This window comes from Echinops telfairi, unplaced genomic scaffold, assembly GCF_000313985.2.
Source record: "Echinops telfairi isolate 266 unplaced genomic scaffold, ASM31398v2 ScPeMD7_5592;HRSCAF=6446, whole genome shotgun sequence".
Classification (NCBI taxonomy): Eukaryota; Metazoa; Chordata; class Mammalia; order Afrosoricida; family Tenrecidae; genus Echinops; species Echinops telfairi.
Genome location: NW_022109491.1, coordinates 23,072,406 through 23,090,886, shown reverse-complemented (window position 1 = coordinate 23,090,886; position 18,481 = coordinate 23,072,406). Strand labels below are relative to the sequence as shown.

The following is an 18,481-nucleotide window of genomic DNA, read 5'->3' as shown; positions in this document are numbered from 1 at the left end:
CATCCATCCGTTCCCCTGCCAACTCGGAACAGACTGGACGACCCAAATTGCTTGTTGAGGACTCTGTGCTCTGTTAGGCTAGTACATAGTTGATGGGGGACCGTAATGTGTTTGGGGTAACTATGATTGGGTATAAACTCGATGTCAGTGGGTTGGGTTTGGTGTTAAGGGCAAGGTATTGAAATACGGGTACATGGGTGCTAAGTCAGGGGCCTGAGGCGTGAAGTTCATGGGGAAAATCCATTATCTTTAGTTCCAATCTTCTGAGAACTTTCTGATGCCCCCTTGTATTTGCCATTTCTTGCCAGGTTGACCCCATAAGATCATGTCCTGTCCCGTGAGGGCATTCATTCTTTGCTAAACAGAAGTACAGAACGGAACAGGGCAAAAGATTGTGGGCCAGCTGTCCTGAAATTGAATCCCAGTCTGACCACTGATTCACAGGGGCTTTGGGCTGATCAAAAACATGCAGCTATTCTTCATAATGACCAGTCACTTCCTGAATATGGTTGTGATGTACCAGGCACATTTTATACCGATTTAAATCACCACAACCCCAGAAGTGGACACGGTGAGAACTTCCTATTGTGAATTACAGAAAAGGGAACCTCCTTAAGTAGGAGCAAGTCTACTGATTGATGAAGTCCAGGGCTGAGTCTTCAGGCACAGTGGGCCCCAGGTGTTCAGAAGCTGCCATGAGGCCCTTCCCTCTGTTCCTCAGCTCTGCCACTCAGTGTTGGGGTCCCTCAGGCAGAATTGGAGAGCCTACAAGCTAGAGGGTGAGACAGGAGACTCCTTCCCTGAAAGATAAAGGTTCGGTTACTGGTAGAAAGAAGGAACTGCCGTGTTCACTGTGTGCTTCTGTGCCTTCATAGTAAGCATGAGAGTATGACGAGGGGGAGATCGTCTCTCCTGTGGTGCTATACCATGTCCCTGCCAGCTCTTGAGAAACTAGCCGCTTTAACGTCTTGTCTCTTTGGACACTCCCTTGGAACCAGTTGAGATGATGTGAAGAAGCCCAAGCCACCTGGAGAAGCTGTGTAGAAATTGCAGCGGAGTGCCAGGATCAGCTGGCAGACATCAGTCAGGGAGCCAGTGAACATCCCATGGAGACCCAAAACCAGAGCCACAGCCAACCAGGCAGTAAAAATTCCCTTCCCTGGGCATGTCTGTGAATGTCCTGGCAGCCTCCAGTCTATCTCCACGAGCTCACCATCTTGGGGAATGGCACCACAGGTCCCCGCAGCATCTTCTACTCCTCCCTAATGACAGATCAGGTTCATTCCATTGGCTTGGTGTTTGCCTCTGGCTTCCTTTCCATCACCATTACCTTTGGTTGGGCTTTTGCAATAATGACCTGCCTCTGACTTCCCACTGTAAAAGCTCAGGTGGCATAGTGACTTAAACAAGTTGGGCAGTGAGTCGTCAGCAGTTTAAAAACACCAGGAGCTTTGTAGGAGAAAGATGAGGCTTACTCCTGTAAAGATTTGGCCTTCAGAAACCTGCATCTATCCTGTCCTGTAGGGTCGCTATGAGTCAAAACCGACTCAATGGCAGTGAGTTTGGAGTTTATTTCCTTCATTGTCCGCTCCATCAAATACATGATATATGCCCTCAGGGATCTGCCACCTTCCTCGAGATCCATCTCCTCCCCTACTCTGTCCCCATTCTCAAGCCACATCAAACTATTTGTGGGAAGGACTCTGCAGTCTAGGCCTCTGTGCTGTATGCACCTGTTGCCTCTTCTCACGCTGCTTCACCTTAGTTACCTCTCACAGCCCAGCTCAGAAGTTGCCTTCTCAAGGACACTTTGATCGTCCCTCTGTGTAAGACTTCATTACACTTCTTCCCAGATTGTATCTCCACTGGTTTGCTCATCTGACTCCACTAGCCTGTAAGCTGGGGCCAGGAACTACCTTTCACTGCAGACACTTGGGTAATCAGGGGGCTTATGGAGAAAAGTTCATGGGATTGCAATAAAAAGATAATAGAAAATTTCCATGAACTCTTGGAAGCACCCTTGTACTTTCTAACATGTCATTGAGAGGCACCATTGCAGTGCTTAAGAGCAGAGGCTCCAAAGCCCAAATGCCTGGGTCTCTTATCAGTTATTAAGACAAGTGACTTAACCTGAGTCTCCATTACTTCATCCAGAAAACTGGGATCGTGGGACACCCAGCTGGAAGGGCTGCTGTGAAGATTAAATGGGTGTGTATAGATTTAGGAAGTACCTAGAACCGGGCCTGGCACATAATAAAGGCGTCGGTGATGTTAGTCATTTGTACATTAACAATGATTTAAGAATAGTTCAGATTCTGGTTCACGTGAGGCATCTGTCATAGTGTGCTAGTGCCTCTGGGATTGAAGAATGAAGCCATCTTCATTCTCACTCAAACCCGTTTTGATCTACAACTGTTGTTACTGAGGATATGATTAGGCTTGACCAACTTCCCATCGTAGGTTTTGGCTTTGATTTGGTTTCTGGCCCATTTAAAAGCTCATGAAAAGCTACAACTGAGGAGTATAATTTTAAAAGCTGTCCATTAAGTGGAGTCGTTTAATATGAAGACTGGTCATTAATACTTGGTCCTCCAAGGCTTCAGATGTTAGTAATAAAACTGAAGCCCCTTTTAAGTGAGTGGGCAGTGATACAGGTTTTGGGCTGTCTTGTAAAGTCTGGGAAGCTTGGAAGGGCAGGAGCTGTGGCCCTCAGCTGGGTTATTTGATCCTATCAGAGCCTGGCCATACATGCCACAAAGCTCTGAAGACCAGGCCTCTGTTCTAAGCATGGCAGGCTCATCCAGGTTTGTGAAAAGAAAAAGGGAAAATGGTGCAGCAGGCAGACCTGCCTCACCACAAAAAGGGTGACACCTAGGCTCTAGAACTTGGCGCAAGAAGTGCATACTTGGCAGGGCCAACTGTTATCACCCTTTGGGTTGTTGTCCTATATACCCGAGTATAAGCCAAATTTCCTAGCACACTTAATGCAGTTTTTGTGGTAAAATTAGATGCCTGGCTGGTATTTGGTTCGGCTTATACTTGAGTATATATGGTAGGTATTACCAGCTGTGACAAGGCTTTAACCCTCTGATTGGCACCGCTGGAGACTCAGTCTAAGGGGGAGTATTCAAAAGAAAATGTTCTTTGTGCCAGCCAGGCTGGGGTTAAAGCATTTCACACACATCATCTCACCATCACCCCTTCAAGATAGGTTATCTACTCAGTCTATAAATAAGCACACAAGTAAATGGGAGGACTCTCCGGAGCCCTTTGTCCGAATTACCAATAATTAGCTAATTCCCCACTCACTTAGCATAGGGAACTAATTTAATGATGGTAAACCATTAATACTCACTTAGCATAGGGAACTAATTTAATGATGGTAAACCATTAATAAAACCCAAGATTTATACATTTTTAATTCTACTCCTGCAGGCAGGGGTGCCCTTGACACACAGAGCTGCTATTGGTAGAATTATGGGAGCTCAAAAGTTTACTTCATTGTCCACATGGCACAAGTCTTGTGTTGAAAAGATGCTCTGTTCCAATGTAAACCTGGCAAGAGTGCGGTTCTCCATTCCCTTTGCTGTCAACCAATAGCAAGGTTCCAACAGCTGTGGTTGGTGCTACTGTACAGGTTACGATTCTTTAATAGTCGATGCTGTTTTAGCCAATATCCCAGTGGACAAAATACTTGAAGGACCAGGGTCAGACCCGAGAACCAGTTAAAAAACAAAGTCAAGAGGTGTTAGCCTGTCCCCCAACCTGTCCCAAATCTGTTGTCACCTCTTTTGTTAGGGGTCCCACTAAGAAAGTAAGTGCACGTACACACACAAACAGCAGTACTAATTACACAGGAGGCACTGATCCTTGCTTTATTCACGCAGTAACATCCCAACATTTGTTACAGCTTCTCCAAACTCAATGTCTTCGGAAACCTGGGTTCCACCCAGCAGTGCTGTCCAATAGTAGTTTGAAACAAAAAACTGTCCAGGAAAACTGGGAAATTGTGTGAACATAGATACAAAATTAAAAAACACGGCAATCCAGTTCCCATGACAGCCTGTGTGGCCATTCACAAGGGCCTACTGGTTTGAAGGAATGCTGCTCCTCCCTCAGGGCCTGGGTACTGTGCAGCACGTGGCGTGTACTTTGCATTGGAGGGTCACAGTGATTAACAACAGTCATGGCATCCTGGGCAGATGTGACTGCTGCTGGGCTGCATAGGAACAATTGTCTAGAGCAGCACGTGTGTCCTCAGTGTGTCAGGCAGACAGACCACCACAGAAACATGGTCATGGCGCCCCGTGCTCCAGTGGAGAAATGTCCATCAGCCAAATGCTAGGAATGAAGTGCAGAGTGTACCACACAGACAGCATCTCTTGGTTATCTCAGGACCACATTCAAAAGCTTCTTTAATACAGAAAACAAATTAGCATGTGGCAAGCCTTTTTGAAAGGGGACCTAATTCGAGGGGGTCCATTGCCACCTGGACTCTCCTCAGAGGAGATCCCTGCACAGCCCTTCTCAGCGTGCCCGTTAAAGCACACACTTAGAGGTTGTGTGTTTAAGACTAGCTGGTGAGGAGGCCTAGCACCTTGTATTCCCTCCTCACGGGGTGAGAGCTGGAGGACTTAGCAGTGAGGTAGCAGCAACAGACCCCACATCAAAAACGGGTCAAATCTCTGTACTTAGACACTGGCCTCAGGCAGTCCCTCCCAGATCTTTAGCTGAATTTTGTCTTGTGTGAAGGGGTGGCCCAGCTGAAGTGCCTGCCAATGTAGTTTTCTCAGGATGAAGCTAGAGGCTTACCAGAGCCCAGGCACAAACTTTGCTGTATTCAAGTACAAATGTTCTATAAAAAAAACTAAACGACAAATCAAATTGGAAGAATCACTGTTATAATAACTTTAATTTATCTTGCATTTTACAGAAGTCTATGAACGATTTTTAAAAAGCACCTCCTCACCCCATCATATTTCTCTGACAGTTGTTAAGTAGGCAATGAGGATGTCGACAGCTCAGGCCTCAGCATCTTGCAAGGATTTCACATCCAACCAGTCACAAGCCAAAGCACTTGGCAGCTTTTCTATCTTGTTTCAATACAATGGTGTAGCCACTCTGGTGGTAAACCTGTCCAGCCAAATCTCCACAATACATTTTGCAGAATCAGTGGTGATTAGTAAATTAGTTAGCTTTGGCACGGAGCTGTGCTCGCTTGCCTGTGACAGCCTGGAAGCCGGTTTTGATGCTGGCAACAGAGCATCGAGAGTGACAAGTTTCGCACTGTAAGAAATAAAGTCGGGTGTCCTTCTGCAGGATCGTGTCCGGTGATCGGCATGTGTGACAGGTGACGTATTCCTCTGTGGGAAGAGTACACAGCATTATGTGGTGTCTGCCCTCAAGCACACGACTCTGGGGCCCAAGTCTCAGGCGGACGTGATGGGTTATGTACTACACGTGGCACGTGATGGGTTATGTACCACACGTGGCACGCAGGCCAGGAAGCACAGGCAGTCCACTGTGATGCTTCCAGCATTAAGTGTGGGTTGTAAAGGATCCCATTGTCCAAGGAGGCAAGAGAGTGTACCAACTGCCTACTTAGCAAGGAGTGGGAACCTCCTGACCCTCCTAGGTAGGAACGGGTAGGCAGGCCAGTCTTGATAGGTCAGGAAGACAGCAAAGGGCAGGCATGTCTCAATCAGACAAGTTTCTTGATTGGTGGCAGCCTACTTGCAGCAGCTTCAGTCAGCTCGACTGCTGGGGAGAACCGGAACCTTTCCCAATACCTTCCCGTAGTCTACAGCCGCCTCCTCATTCCCTATCCTTTCCCCCCCAAATCTTAAGTTTAAGCAGTCTGCTGAGAACACCCCCATGATGGGGTAGAAGGCACTCCCATACTTACTGATGTATCTTCTCAAGACATTTTCTATCTGTTTCTGTTGGAATCGTCCTTTGATTACAAGTTGGTTATTACCATCTATAGAACCACTACAAAAGACAAAAACATCTCCATTAAAATGACCTTTCCTATAACGAAAGTCCTAGGATTAGGACTTTTATATGTAATGACATGGAGATATTTAATGTTATAAAAAGACAAAGTGCTGGCCTATCTAGCTGCTATTTCCTTTAAATCCTAACATTAAATCTAATGTCAACCAATTAAGTGTGAAAACAATGAATTATTGGATTTTAGGTACAAGACATGGATTCCTTAATAATGATAACCCATTTAGCCAACAAACTTTTAGCTGAATATGCTAAACATCACCCAACATTCCACTTGTGTGAATTTACCTCAATTAAGCTATTACCCCCACCCCAAAAAGGACAGGCCATAAATTGTCGATAGAACTAAATGACCTTTCAAAGAAGCCACTGAAAAGCATTTTTGAGAAAGCAAAATTCTAAGCTAGGTATTAATCATTTGTTAAAAATTACAAATCACAATATTCCACCAGATGGAGTTAGATTTGAAGGTATTCTGTTTCTCTGTCATAAAGCCGACTCAACAATTCTCCATTAACCCTGGACACTGGGACACTTAAGTTTCCAGGTCCCAGTGATCCCTGTGTCTCGAGGAAATGGTTTATATTCACTGCCTGCCAAAGCAAAGGCACTTTCTCAATAATCCTCTAGTTTTAGTCCTACCTCTGTCAAATTCATAAATTATCCTAAGAAGCAGAAAAGACTACTATTCAAACAACTGTTACCAAGAAAAGAAAACGCCTACATCCCACCACAACCCAGTGCAACTGCACTGGTTCTGACGATAGCCCTGAACTAGAGGTCAGAGGCCCTCACCTTGACTGACATGGGCTGCCCCCACTGGTTCCTATAGAATGGCTAGCGAGATCAGTTGGGAGCCGAGGGCTTACTCACTGTGCCACCAGGTATAGTGTTATCACTCCTTAGACCCACAGCAAGGATAGCTTGCTGTTACTTAACGGGACCTTGGGAGAACAGGGAGAGAAAACACAGGCTCTGCATGCCCAAGGCACAGTAACATACCTTTAAAGGCCCAGAGACAGATGGCCCTGGGTCTATATCTTAACTGTGCCAATAACTAGCTCCATAGAAGTCTATCTGATTTATCTTTAAAGGGACATTCGGCCACTCAGCTCATGATGATGACTGACAGATGGGCTCCCTGGGGCCTTTAGCCACCCAAATATTGAGGTGCCCTGAAGACAGGGTAGTAGCTGTTTAATCACTAATCCCTATTTCAAAGGTTTCTGCCATGCCACTCAACAACTTACAAGTGGGATTTCAATAGCCTGTGACTGCAATTCAGGACAAAACATAAAATAACTCTGACATCCTCTGCAATCATCTAATAGTTCTATGAACAGGCACAACAGTGTAGAATACGGACGGGAAATGTGGCAGAGCCATGCACTCAGAGCAACACAGCAGCAGGCCTGTTCAGGTGTGCTGCTACAACCCTGAAGTGGTCCAAGTGCTGACAAGTGATGCCTCCCCCAAGAGCCCTTCTGAGAGCCAGCTGATGCTTCCTGAGGGTGCTACCAAGTCTTCCCAAGGTAGGCTCTTCCGAGATGTCCAGTAATGCTACCTATACCGCATTTACTCAAGTATAAGTCGACCCAAATATCAGCCGGGGCACCTAACTTTACCATCAAAACGGCATTTAAAATGTGCTGAAAAACTCGGCTTTCCCACGAGTATATATAGTAAACGTGAATCCAGTTTCTTACCTTGTACCCAACTCAGCCAGTAAAAATGCAAGGAGATGTTTGGGCTGACGATGCAATCTAAAATAATAATAATATACAAATTTTATCTTTCCTGAAACATGACCAAGATTCTCAAAAAACATCCTGTTTTCAGTTTTCCTCTCTGATTACTCAGCTCAGGTGAATTTCAGTGCACGGTTCAAGTCTATATAAATACAGTATTTAATATTAAAGCCCATAAAACAATATTCATGGGAAAAATGCATTAAAAGATGAATTTCCTCACACAAAGTTTTTGAAGCTTCCTTATGGTGTGCTATTTATGAATGCCTGCTTGACCAAACGTCTAGGAACATGGACAGACAAGGAAAACACTGCCTTAAGGTCGACTCTGGGAAGGAAGACACATTGTTTTAAAAACATGGCTGTATTTTAACCGTAAAACCTTTTAAAAGAATACAAAGATCTGAAGCATATGTGTCAACATGTCGATATACACCATGCCTAGGATAGATTCTTGGGGTTTATTATGCTAATTCTTATATCAGTTTGAAATTTTTCTTCAAAGTCCTAACCACACAATGTACAAAGGAGGAAAGTTGGAGGCAGTTTAAACATTCAACTGAGAGCTGGTTAAATTATAGTATGGTCCTGCTTTTGAGAACAAGGTGGGTGTCTCTGTTTATATTAAACGACTGCACATACAAAGGAGAAGAGTAAACAGTACAGTACCATTGACAATTAAATTTTTTAAAATTCTAAACCCTTTGGCACTGTTGGCATTTGTTCTAACAAGCTGGTCCTACTATTATAATTTAATAGGTAAAAAAATTAAGTTCCTACATTGCTGGAAAACAATTCCATGCTCTAAAGAAAACGTGGAGCAAACAAGTCCGACTTTGAGAAACTATTGAATATACTGTGCAGCCATTGGAAACATTTATGATGATTATTAAAATGCTTATGTGCACAAACTGGCTATACCCAGACGTAAAACCATGGCTATCTGACAGGATTACATTACATGTGATTCCCCCTCCCTTAACCATGTTTATATTTTCTTTTTTTCTTTTTTAAATAATGAGCATATATACACTATTGGTAGTTAGCAGAACAGTCTAAAATATTTTAAACAATGCCTTCACTGGCTGGTGACATTTGGCATAATTTTTATCCCTTGTTTACCAGCGTTTCCCCCTTTCCCCCCCACCAAAAAAAACCAAACATCTATCACTTATGAAACTACAGAACAAATGCTAAATGAGGTCAGGTGCCCTGGCCCTAAGATGGAGCCGGGCGTCCCTGATGGCTGGACATCACAGGATGGTATGGGAAACCCGTCAACTCCTGACAGATGGATGACCATCCAAGGAAGAGGCCCCCAAATGCAGCCATTTTCTCAGGCTTCACTGCGTGCAGGCGGGGGCAAGCCCACCCCAACCTGAGGAGCCTACTGGCCTCCGCAGCTCTCAGTGCCTTCTGCGTTCATGGTCGTCATGTGGTAGCTTCTGATAACATGAGCTCTGTAACAGACCTGAACTGTGACCTCGCTCAACCCAACCCTGATCCCTGTGCATTCTTCCTTTCTACCTGCAGCAAATTCACAGCAAGGGTGTTTAGCGTACTTACAGCTCCACAGAGAACCTGGTATTTGGGAAAAAGACATTCCATTAATCAACTTACAGTTTGCAAATATCTGTAAAGTTGACAAAAGATGTTTTCTTGGTTCCTACTCGGACGACCTGTGGAGGTTTCATGACAAATTTCCTCTTCTCTCCAGCAACCATATCTGGATTCTTTTCACGCATGATGTTGAACACTCGGTTCAGTAGCTATAAAGGGTAAGGGTGATTATCACATACGTTCTTTGTGAACAGCAGGACTATATATAAAGTTCCACTGGAGCCCACAGCACAGACATCCCTGTTTACTAAAGACAAACAGCACTGCATCTCCTGGGAGCTCCTTGAGGCAGACACCACCGCCACGGCAGTCAGGAGCTGCTGACACTATGCTGCTCAACCACTCCTTGCTCAGAGGTAAATGAATACTCCAGCAGCTCTTCCCTCATTCTGCTGCTTCTATGGGAGTGTGTGACGGGAAGAAGTCAGATTCAGAAAAGCCCAAGCAAGGAAGCTCTAGCCTGCCCTGGTCCAGAAGAGCCCTTACTTGTCCTCACTGCTGCCCAGTGCCAACCTCCAACCCCCATGATTTCTAGAAGGCCCCAGGCCCTCAGTTGACTCAGACGGGGACGGTGGACATCAAGAATGTGTTCACTGGCTGTCTGGGCTCACCACTTTGGGTCTGTTTCACAACCAATCTGAACCTCAACGGCCCTTCTGATGCAACTACCTGAGGGACAATGACCTCATTTGTCTTTGAGCTTTAGCAAACAGCTCAGCCTCCCGCGAAAACAAAAATTGTCTTACCTCCTCATACGTGTAGTCTCGTTCTGAGCCGGCCCAGGCAGGGCCTATCTGGTTACTGAATGATATGCCGTCATCTTTTTTGCTGTCTTCATCCTCTAAAGCTGCGAATCACAAAGACTATGAATGAGGAGCGGGCCCCTCTCTAGACAGCTAGAGAACAAAAACTTCCCAGACATTTGCCTTTCCTCCCTCAACAGCACGCATTATCATTAACCTCAAAAATAGGTATCAAGTCCCATCAATGGCCATTTTCCCTTAAAGACCAGAATGGTAGACTTTTCAAAAAAGTCCCTCCATGGAAACCTCTTCAATTAGGAAGGTGAGATAACAGACACACTGATTTAATGAACACAAGAGAAAATACTGCATTAATATATTAAACAGAGGCTAACTGTTACACAGCACTTCTGGTACATCCACTCCCATAAAAACCCACCTGCCAACTACAGACCCTACAGCATTAGGTATACTGAAAGAGTACTTTTAAGGAAACCAAAAAAAGAGCCTCACACCAAAAGACCAGGCCAAAGGCCTCAGGAAGCTAGAAACCAGCAGCCAAGTAGTCAGCATTACCTTCGTCTTTCTCTAGGATTTCATCCTCGTCTGGGAACTTGACATTCTTCTTTTTCTTCTTTTTATTGCCAAGCATAATGTCAAGGTCATCCTCTGGCTCAGCTGGCTCTTGAACATCACCTTCAAGTTTAAGATCCTAAGAAAGAGAGTCCCAAGCCAGGAGAGATCAAGAGATCCAGGATTCTAAGTTACCTAGTTACAAAAAATAGCTCTGAAAACAAAGAAGCTGAGCATTCACTTCGGTGTCTCTAGCAATTAGCACACATAAAACTGGACTCAGTTAAGCACCAACCAAATTATCAAAATTAGAATATTATTTCTAAAACTCAAGGAAATACATAATTCCCACAATGTGTGAGATACACTCCTATTTACTTAGGTTTGAACTTATAAGCTATTTACCAAAGGAAAATCTGGACTCTCCTTCCCTACCACTTCTGAGTCAAGATTCAGCTCACCCACAACCAACTGCCAGCAAGAGGAGCCTTGTACATGGACTTGGTGAAGCAGCCAAAGGCTTCAACAAGCACGGCCGCACGTATGTGCTTGCATCCAACTGCGCTGATCTTCTGTTTGTCGGCGTCAATTTGGTCGAGGCCCTTTGTGCTAAACCCAAAATCCATCTGACTGAGGCCAACAAGAACGTGTTGCCAGACGCCAAACTGTTAAGAAACCCTCTCCTGTGTTTTGTTGCCGTTAGGTGCTTGGTAAGAACTATGGTCAAGAGCCTCAGGTCAACCAAGCAATCAGAGAATATTTCAAATACAAGAAATACCGAAATAAAAACTTGGCTTTCAAAATACTGTAGAGGACACATAATGGGATAAGTGAGGTATATAGATCTCTCTGCGCACACACACATATTCATATTTATAAAACATGCGCCTTCTAAACAGATGTCCGGGCTCTGCTAAATTGCTTCCTGGAGAGTGTATAAAAGGGTAGTTCTACGAAGGGGAAGAACAAGTTTTCAGTTCCCGCCATCCTCTGATCCACCTCCCTACCCACGTTAGCTTTCTGTTCTTGGTTCGAAATCTGTTTGTTGAAAGAAGAGGACTGGAAACCAATCCAGTAGTATAGTCCAACTATTGCAGGGTCAGATCCCCACCAGACCAGATGTGCAAGCGGCCTGACGGCTTCAGCTCCCGTAGGCCACACTATCAGCAGCAGCTGGGACTCATTCTTGAACGCTCAGAAGTTTCAGTCCATTCAGCAAACCACCACAAGTAAAATGGAAGAAACAATAGAAATTTTTTTTCTCTCTCACAGATTTCTTACCAAAATCTCTAAGCAGCCTAACAACCTCAATAGGATTGTGGTCAAAGGGCATTTTATAATCACCTTAATGACACATATTACAACTGATAAGACCTAAGTTTATCTGAGGGGGGCTTCAAAAATTTGTGGAAAAATGAGGACCCTCATCTTTCAATTCTATTTCCCACAAACTTTTTGAAGCCCCTTTATATTCCTTTAAAGGAGCGCTGGTGGCCAAGTGGTTAAACAGGGGCCTGCTCACTGGAAAGCTAGAGTTCGAAACCACCAGTCACTCTGCAAGAGAAAGGATGGGGCTTTCTCCCCGTCAAGGTTCGTCTCAGAAACTGACAGGGGCAGTTCTACACAGTCCTAGAGAGTTGCTAGGAGTCAGTATCAATCCTATGGCCTTGCATTTGGTTTTGAGCTTTATTTTTTCTTTAGGGTACCCCGCCAAACATATTACCAAGAAGATGACCTTAACAGTGGTGACTAGTAAGAGATGGAACAAAGGAGCAACAACAGCTGCCAGCAATCTTTGAAAAGACCAGCAAGAAAGCAATCGATACTTAATACTACCTTTATGCCTTCTTCAGCTTCATCGATATCAAATATCTTTTTAGTTTTTTTCTTCTTTTTCTTTTGATTAAAAAAGTTCAAGTCATCTAGATCATCTGAAGCATCTGAAAAGGGCAGATCAGACAGAGACTGTCAATTATAAACAACTTGCAGAAACAAAACCTTAAATTACAAGTTAAGCGAGTGCATTTCAACTATGAAGAGATCTGATATGAAGCAGTACAGTCATACCTGAGCAACCACATAAGTTACAGTTCTGCAAAATCCAAAACTTTATAAACAGAAAAATCTGGTTCGGGGACCATGCTGGGAAAATGTGTCTGGTAAATCAGATCGCTTCATTGCCCTTCAGTGACTCCCCATTGTCTCCTAGGACAAAGCCAGGGCTCACACACTCCGAGACTCTAGCTTGTCCCACTTCTGGCAGGACCCATGTGAAGCCTAGACCTGAGAGACCAGTGTGTACTTGGAACTGGAAATAGTTCAGAGGCTGGTCTTCAAGGAACGACTTATGACTTGTCTTCAAGTTGGTTTTAAACATGTATAAGATATTAGCACAGGGTAGTTGCTCAATAAATATTAGTTCTCTCTGTCCCCAGCAGTGTCTAATATTCCCCAGACACTAATTAGGTTAACTGAAACATATATAGGAGTATATGTTACAGCACCACTGTGACTAACAAGGCATGGATCTAACTCCAAACACTTTATAGAGTATTATTTTCATCTCAGCTGGATGGCATGTTTTTCCTACCTGAAAAGACACAAAAAACAACTGCCTACCTTGGGCCAATTTTTCTTGACTACACCACTAAAGTTGGAGAAGAAACAAGTTAAGAGTGGAAGACCAATTCTGGAATGATGGAAGTTTCAACATCTCTGCAACCTGTGAATTGGGTGGGAATTTACCAAGAGCAAGCCTATCAAGAAGGTTGGCCCAGCCCATGGCACACAGGGAGCTGATGGCCTTAATTTCACCAGAGGAGCGCTAACGGACTTAAGTCACTAAGGACAAAACTTAACACCGACCAAAGAGAATCAGGCTTCTGACAACAACGAGGCCCCTTCATGTCAAATACTTACCTTTTTTCCTACTGTCCTCCTCATCAGCTTCCACATCTTTGTCCTCGGTTGGCTCTGGCTCCACTTCCTTTGTTTCTGAGAGTTGGGTTTCTTCAGTCTGTGCATCCCCTTCCTCATCCAGCATAAAGGGCTTCTTCTTCTTCTTCTTCTTCTTGCTCATAGTAGGATCAAAGATCATCTGTTTCAAAGGCAAAAAAAAGGTAAGAGAACAAGCGATGGTGTTTACTGCTCACATTTCAAATGTGCTGTATCCTCAAAAACACTCTGGAAAGAATATGAGCATTTGATGCACTGAGGGTTTTACTGCCCAAAGTAAAATTGTCTGTTCAAACTTTACTCAGACTATTAAATATTAAACATCTTGGTGTCTGAAATGTGAACACATGTCCTGTAATTTGTAAAGTGCCAAAAAACACAGTAACTTCACTTTTAGTTTCATGAGCAAATGTGGAGACTTTACAAATACATCATAACATTTGAGAAAGGGACATTAGTAAGCGCCTCAGTTTAGAGTTAGGAAAACCAATGCCCGGGCAGGTTGTGACTGCTTCCTTTGGTTAGTTGCCCATGGTGACCCTATCAGGAAGCCTGATCTTTCCTTTTTTTTTTTTTAAACTCCTAACACTCAAACAAGCCTTTAAAGAAATCCAGCAGCAAAATCTCGGAACTAAGAGGAACCTTTTACTTGCTTGTTTCTAAAACATTATCAAATGCTCTATGATAGAAAATATTTAAAAGCTCTACTATAGAAACAGTGAAAATCTAATTTATAACTTACAGATCTGTTGAATAGCAAGACCACAAGTAACCCCACAAAGTTACTGGGAAGATTAAATGAGTCCAGAAAGTCATAAGGCTTGGCGCAGTACCTGGCAGGCAGGTCCTCACACGAAGTGTGAGCCATACTCTTAACAACGATGCAATTGGGTAAATAATTCTGAGATGCCTTCAGCCAGCAAGTTTAAAGGAGAGTCAGTTCCGTCTTAAGAAGAGCCAATGGGAGAGAGCCCCCCCCCACTGGTAACCTACTGGGTCTTGAGCCATCCTACTCGGAGCACTGCAATCTGTTGCAGGGAGTAGCTACAGGTCAGCCTCATTCCTGAAGTAGGAAGACCTGGCAAAAAGGGCAGGCTACCTTCCAAGCACTATAAATTTGGTCATCTGGCAGGGGTTACAATTCATTCATTGCATTTTTCCAAGCACCGAGTCCCAAGAATATGAATTGCCTTGTAACTACTATTCAGCAAGACAGACCCAAGATGGTTGGGATCCTGAAATCACTGGAAGACAGCCTCACAACTACCTCCATTAGCCCCTCAAAAACCATCTACCGGTACTTAGGTTTATAAGCTTCTGTTTGACTGTAGTCTTGGTAAAGGGTAGTAAACGTGCGGGAATTACACACTGAAGTAATTGACATCTCTCTGATGCATTGGGAAAATGACACACACACACACACACACACACACACTTTTAGAAGCCACCTATGCTTGTCTTATTTTACACCAACCTTGCAAATCCAAAGTATCAAACCCACCATCAATTCCAACCCTTAACAACCTTTTCTGAGGCTTTTAATGTTTATAGGAGCATAAAGCCTCATCTTTCTCCCAAGGGGTGGCTGGTGGATTTGAACCGCTGACCTTGCAATTAGCAGTCCAACAGCTAACAACCATTGCCACTGGTGTTCAGTTTATAAATAAGGAAGCAGATAAAAAGCAAGAGTCCCAAAGTAGATCTGCCCAATACCTATACAAGGCCATATTAGGCTTAACTTAAAAACAAAAACTTTCTAAGACCATTGAGTTCTGACTTTCAAATTATCAGTTATGTTCCAACTAGTTGGATTTGAGAAGCAAATAGTTACTGCCAGTGCACCTAGGGGGGAAAAAAATCAAAGAATCACTTCAGCATTTTTTAAGTTCACAAGAAAACTTTCAAAAGCACATTTCATTTTCAATTTCTGTTGGAGTAGATGTGTGAAAATGAGATAGATACCAACAAAAATGACCCAACAATAGACTGAAATAAATCATCAAATTGGTAGCTTATTCTCAGCATACTTTACCCAAGCCATCCACTTCGTGGGCACATCCCCAAAGGAGGAAGAGTTACAAACTAACCCACAGAGAGGAGATGCTCCCAAGCATCTTCATAAAATGTTGCAAGAGCGTTGGCACTTCTGGATGATAAGATTCTGAGAGATTTGTATTTCCCTTTGCATTCAGACTCAAAACCTTCACCGACCCACTGCCACTCAGTCGGTAATAATTCATCACGACCCAACAGAGATCTGGAGACTAAATCTTTTAGGAGGGTGAGGAACCTTACTTTCTGCCAAGGAGAGGGTTCTGGTTAGCAGGCTTACTCCCACAGTGCTTACTAGAGATCCTTTTATAAAACACCCCCTTCTCATTTGCAAAGCACATTTACCACACCCACCAGCCCAGTGTTGGTGATGGTTCCTGTGAAGGACCTTGGATGTGGTTCTGAGTCACTGCCTCATTGCAATCACAACAGAAACACTCCCTGATCCTGTCCTATCCTCACCATCATTATCGTCGAGTCCACCATTGCAACCACTGTGCCAACCCATCTCCTTGAAGGGCTCTTCTTCGCTGATCACAGTGTGGGAAAATCTAAAGTTCTAGTCTGCCACCTTCTGCTGTGTGATCTTGTGCCCGTTAACCTCCCTGGGCCCCAGTTTCCCCAGTGTGTAAAACTGGACTGGGTACACTGGTGTGCCAAGCTGCTCTAATATGTTATTAGTGCCACTGTCCTGAGCTTGCCTGCTAGCTCTGTCATTTCTGCTCCTTAAAGTCCTGTTCCCCCTTTCATAATCTATTTACATTCCACTCCCTATAGAACTGATCCCTCACTGGTCAAAGCCATCTGCACTCACCCTAAAATTGCTGTTGATGGCCTTATTTCTACTCTGGTGGCAAGTATTAGTGTCAGCCTTAGAGTGCAGTTGTCCCTTACCTGCCCAACGACCTCACGGTGAGCAATGTAGCATTGGAAGACACACAGACCAGCATTCCGTGTGAGTGAAATGCCTTGCTAAATGCCAAGGAAAGCTTGCAAAATCGGAATGACAGAAAGGAAACAAGGGTGAACTCATCCGAAATGTGCCCTAACAATGATACCTGTCTTACAAGGTTATTACAAGAACCAAATGAGACTGAAGCCCGCTCTAGAATAAAAATCCAAATTCCTTAACTTGGTCCCAAAGCCCTTCATGAACTACTTGGCCTGCTTTGCCAATCATCACTCCTTTCTCGAGAACCAAATTGATAAACTCCACTTCCTGTGAGCACCCTTCCCCGTCAACCTGAACCACTCCCCGGCCCTCGGGTGCCTTCCTAATGCCAAGTCGGACCTCCGACCAGCTCCACACCGAAGCCTCCAACGCTTCCCCTCCCCGCTCCCTGGGCCACGGGCTCACGTGTTTACACAAGTCAGTTTTAAGTAAGAGCATTTTTTTGCGGGGGAGCGGGGCTCGCGGCTACTAAGCGCCAGGGCCCCTCCCAATGCTAATCAACGCCTACTGATAGCACTTCGAGTCCACTTCATCGTCCGGTCACTGGATTTTACGTGAACCGGGGTAAATCCGGCAGAGGGGGCTTTAGGGAACACGGCGTGGGGCCAGGACGCTGGCGGGGCAAGGTCCAGCTCCGGAGTCCACACTTCCCGCTCCCGTGGCCGCGATAAGGGGCACTCGGGGACTCCCGCCCGGAAACCTCCCGGCGGGCTAGTCGGTCCCTCCCGCTCGTCTCTCTCTCCCCGGGTTTGAAAGAAACAGCTCGAGGTGGGCACTAGGCGGGATACCGGCCCGGGCCAGGCGATCGAACAAGTTTTGAACGAGGCTCTTCTCCACGCCCCCGGCGGTGAGCGAGGCGGGCGGGAGTTAAAGGCAGGCAGGGGTCGCCAGTCCCAAGTTTGTCCAGCCCTCTCCAAGAACGGCGGCTCGGCCCCCCGGAAACGAGGGCCTCCGCGTCGCCGTCCGGAGGAGAGCAGGGCGCGGTCAAACCCGGCTCCCGAGTCTTCGCCGGCTCCGGGCCACATAGGCCCGGCTGTCCCACATGGCGGCAGCCGGCCGCTAGGCCGCAGGCCCAGCGTCCCACACGGAGGCGGGCTCGGCGCCCCGCCTCAGGACTCAGCCCGACGCCGAAGCTCTCACCTCGTCCCCGGACATGGCTGCAGATCGAGTGGGTTCGGCACGGACGGGAAGTCAGATAGGTCAGCTCCAGGCCTCCGCAGCAGCGCCGGTCCTAAGGATACCTCTCCCACCACCGCACTAGGCTCTTGCATCAGCGAAAGGGAACGACACCCCGCCCCCTCCTCCCTGCATTGTTAATGCGCCTGCGCAGAGACCGCCAAGGCGCAGGCGCAAGGCCGACCCAACTTAGGGCGCGCCGGCATGCTCCAGTTACTAGGCGACGCCGTCGCGCTAGGTATGCCGGGACTTGTAGTTCTACCAGAGGCGGGTCCTTATGCCCAGGCAGCGGCTCAGTGCGCGTGAGTAGGAGGAAGCGCCTTCCGGAAAGTTTGGTTATATTTATGATTTCCTCATCCTCTAGTACAGCTGTGAGTCTTCGCTGTTCTGCACTGTTTTTAGCGTGAATTCGGGGCTATTCCTTCTGGGTTAGGGTGGGTAGACAGGGGCTTTACAGTCGGAATTGACACGATGTCAATGAATTTTTGAATTTTACTACCACCTTGGTCTTACTAAGAAACGTGCCTGGAACATCCCCTCACAGAGGGGTTCCAGGGAAGAGATGAGCCAGTCAGGGTGCAGAACAGCACCGATGAAACACACAACTTTCCTCTAGTTCTTTGGTGCTTCCTTCCCCCCACTATCATGAC

The 18,481-nt window shown here is 45.5% G+C and overlaps 1 protein-coding gene across 1 annotated transcript; it reads right to left on the bottom strand.

Annotated features, from left to right (window-relative positions):
- Window positions 1–4,893: 4,893 nt before the first annotated feature.
- EIF2S2 (eukaryotic translation initiation factor 2 subunit beta) lies at window positions 4,894–17,928 on the bottom strand. The gene is made up of 9 exons (XM_004697934.3): window positions 17,796–17,928; window positions 13,616–13,793; window positions 12,533–12,636; window positions 10,700–10,835; window positions 10,127–10,227; window positions 9,381–9,529; window positions 7,719–7,775; window positions 5,906–5,991; window positions 4,894–5,363 (listed from the first exon to the last, which is right to left on the bottom strand). Exons 1-9 carry the CDS (start codon window positions 17,808–17,810, stop codon window positions 5,188–5,190), a joined length of 1,002 nt encoding a protein of 333 aa, XP_004697991.1. The 5' UTR covers window positions 17,811–17,928; the 3' UTR covers window positions 4,894–5,187.
- Window positions 17,929–18,481: the final 553 nt, after the last annotated feature.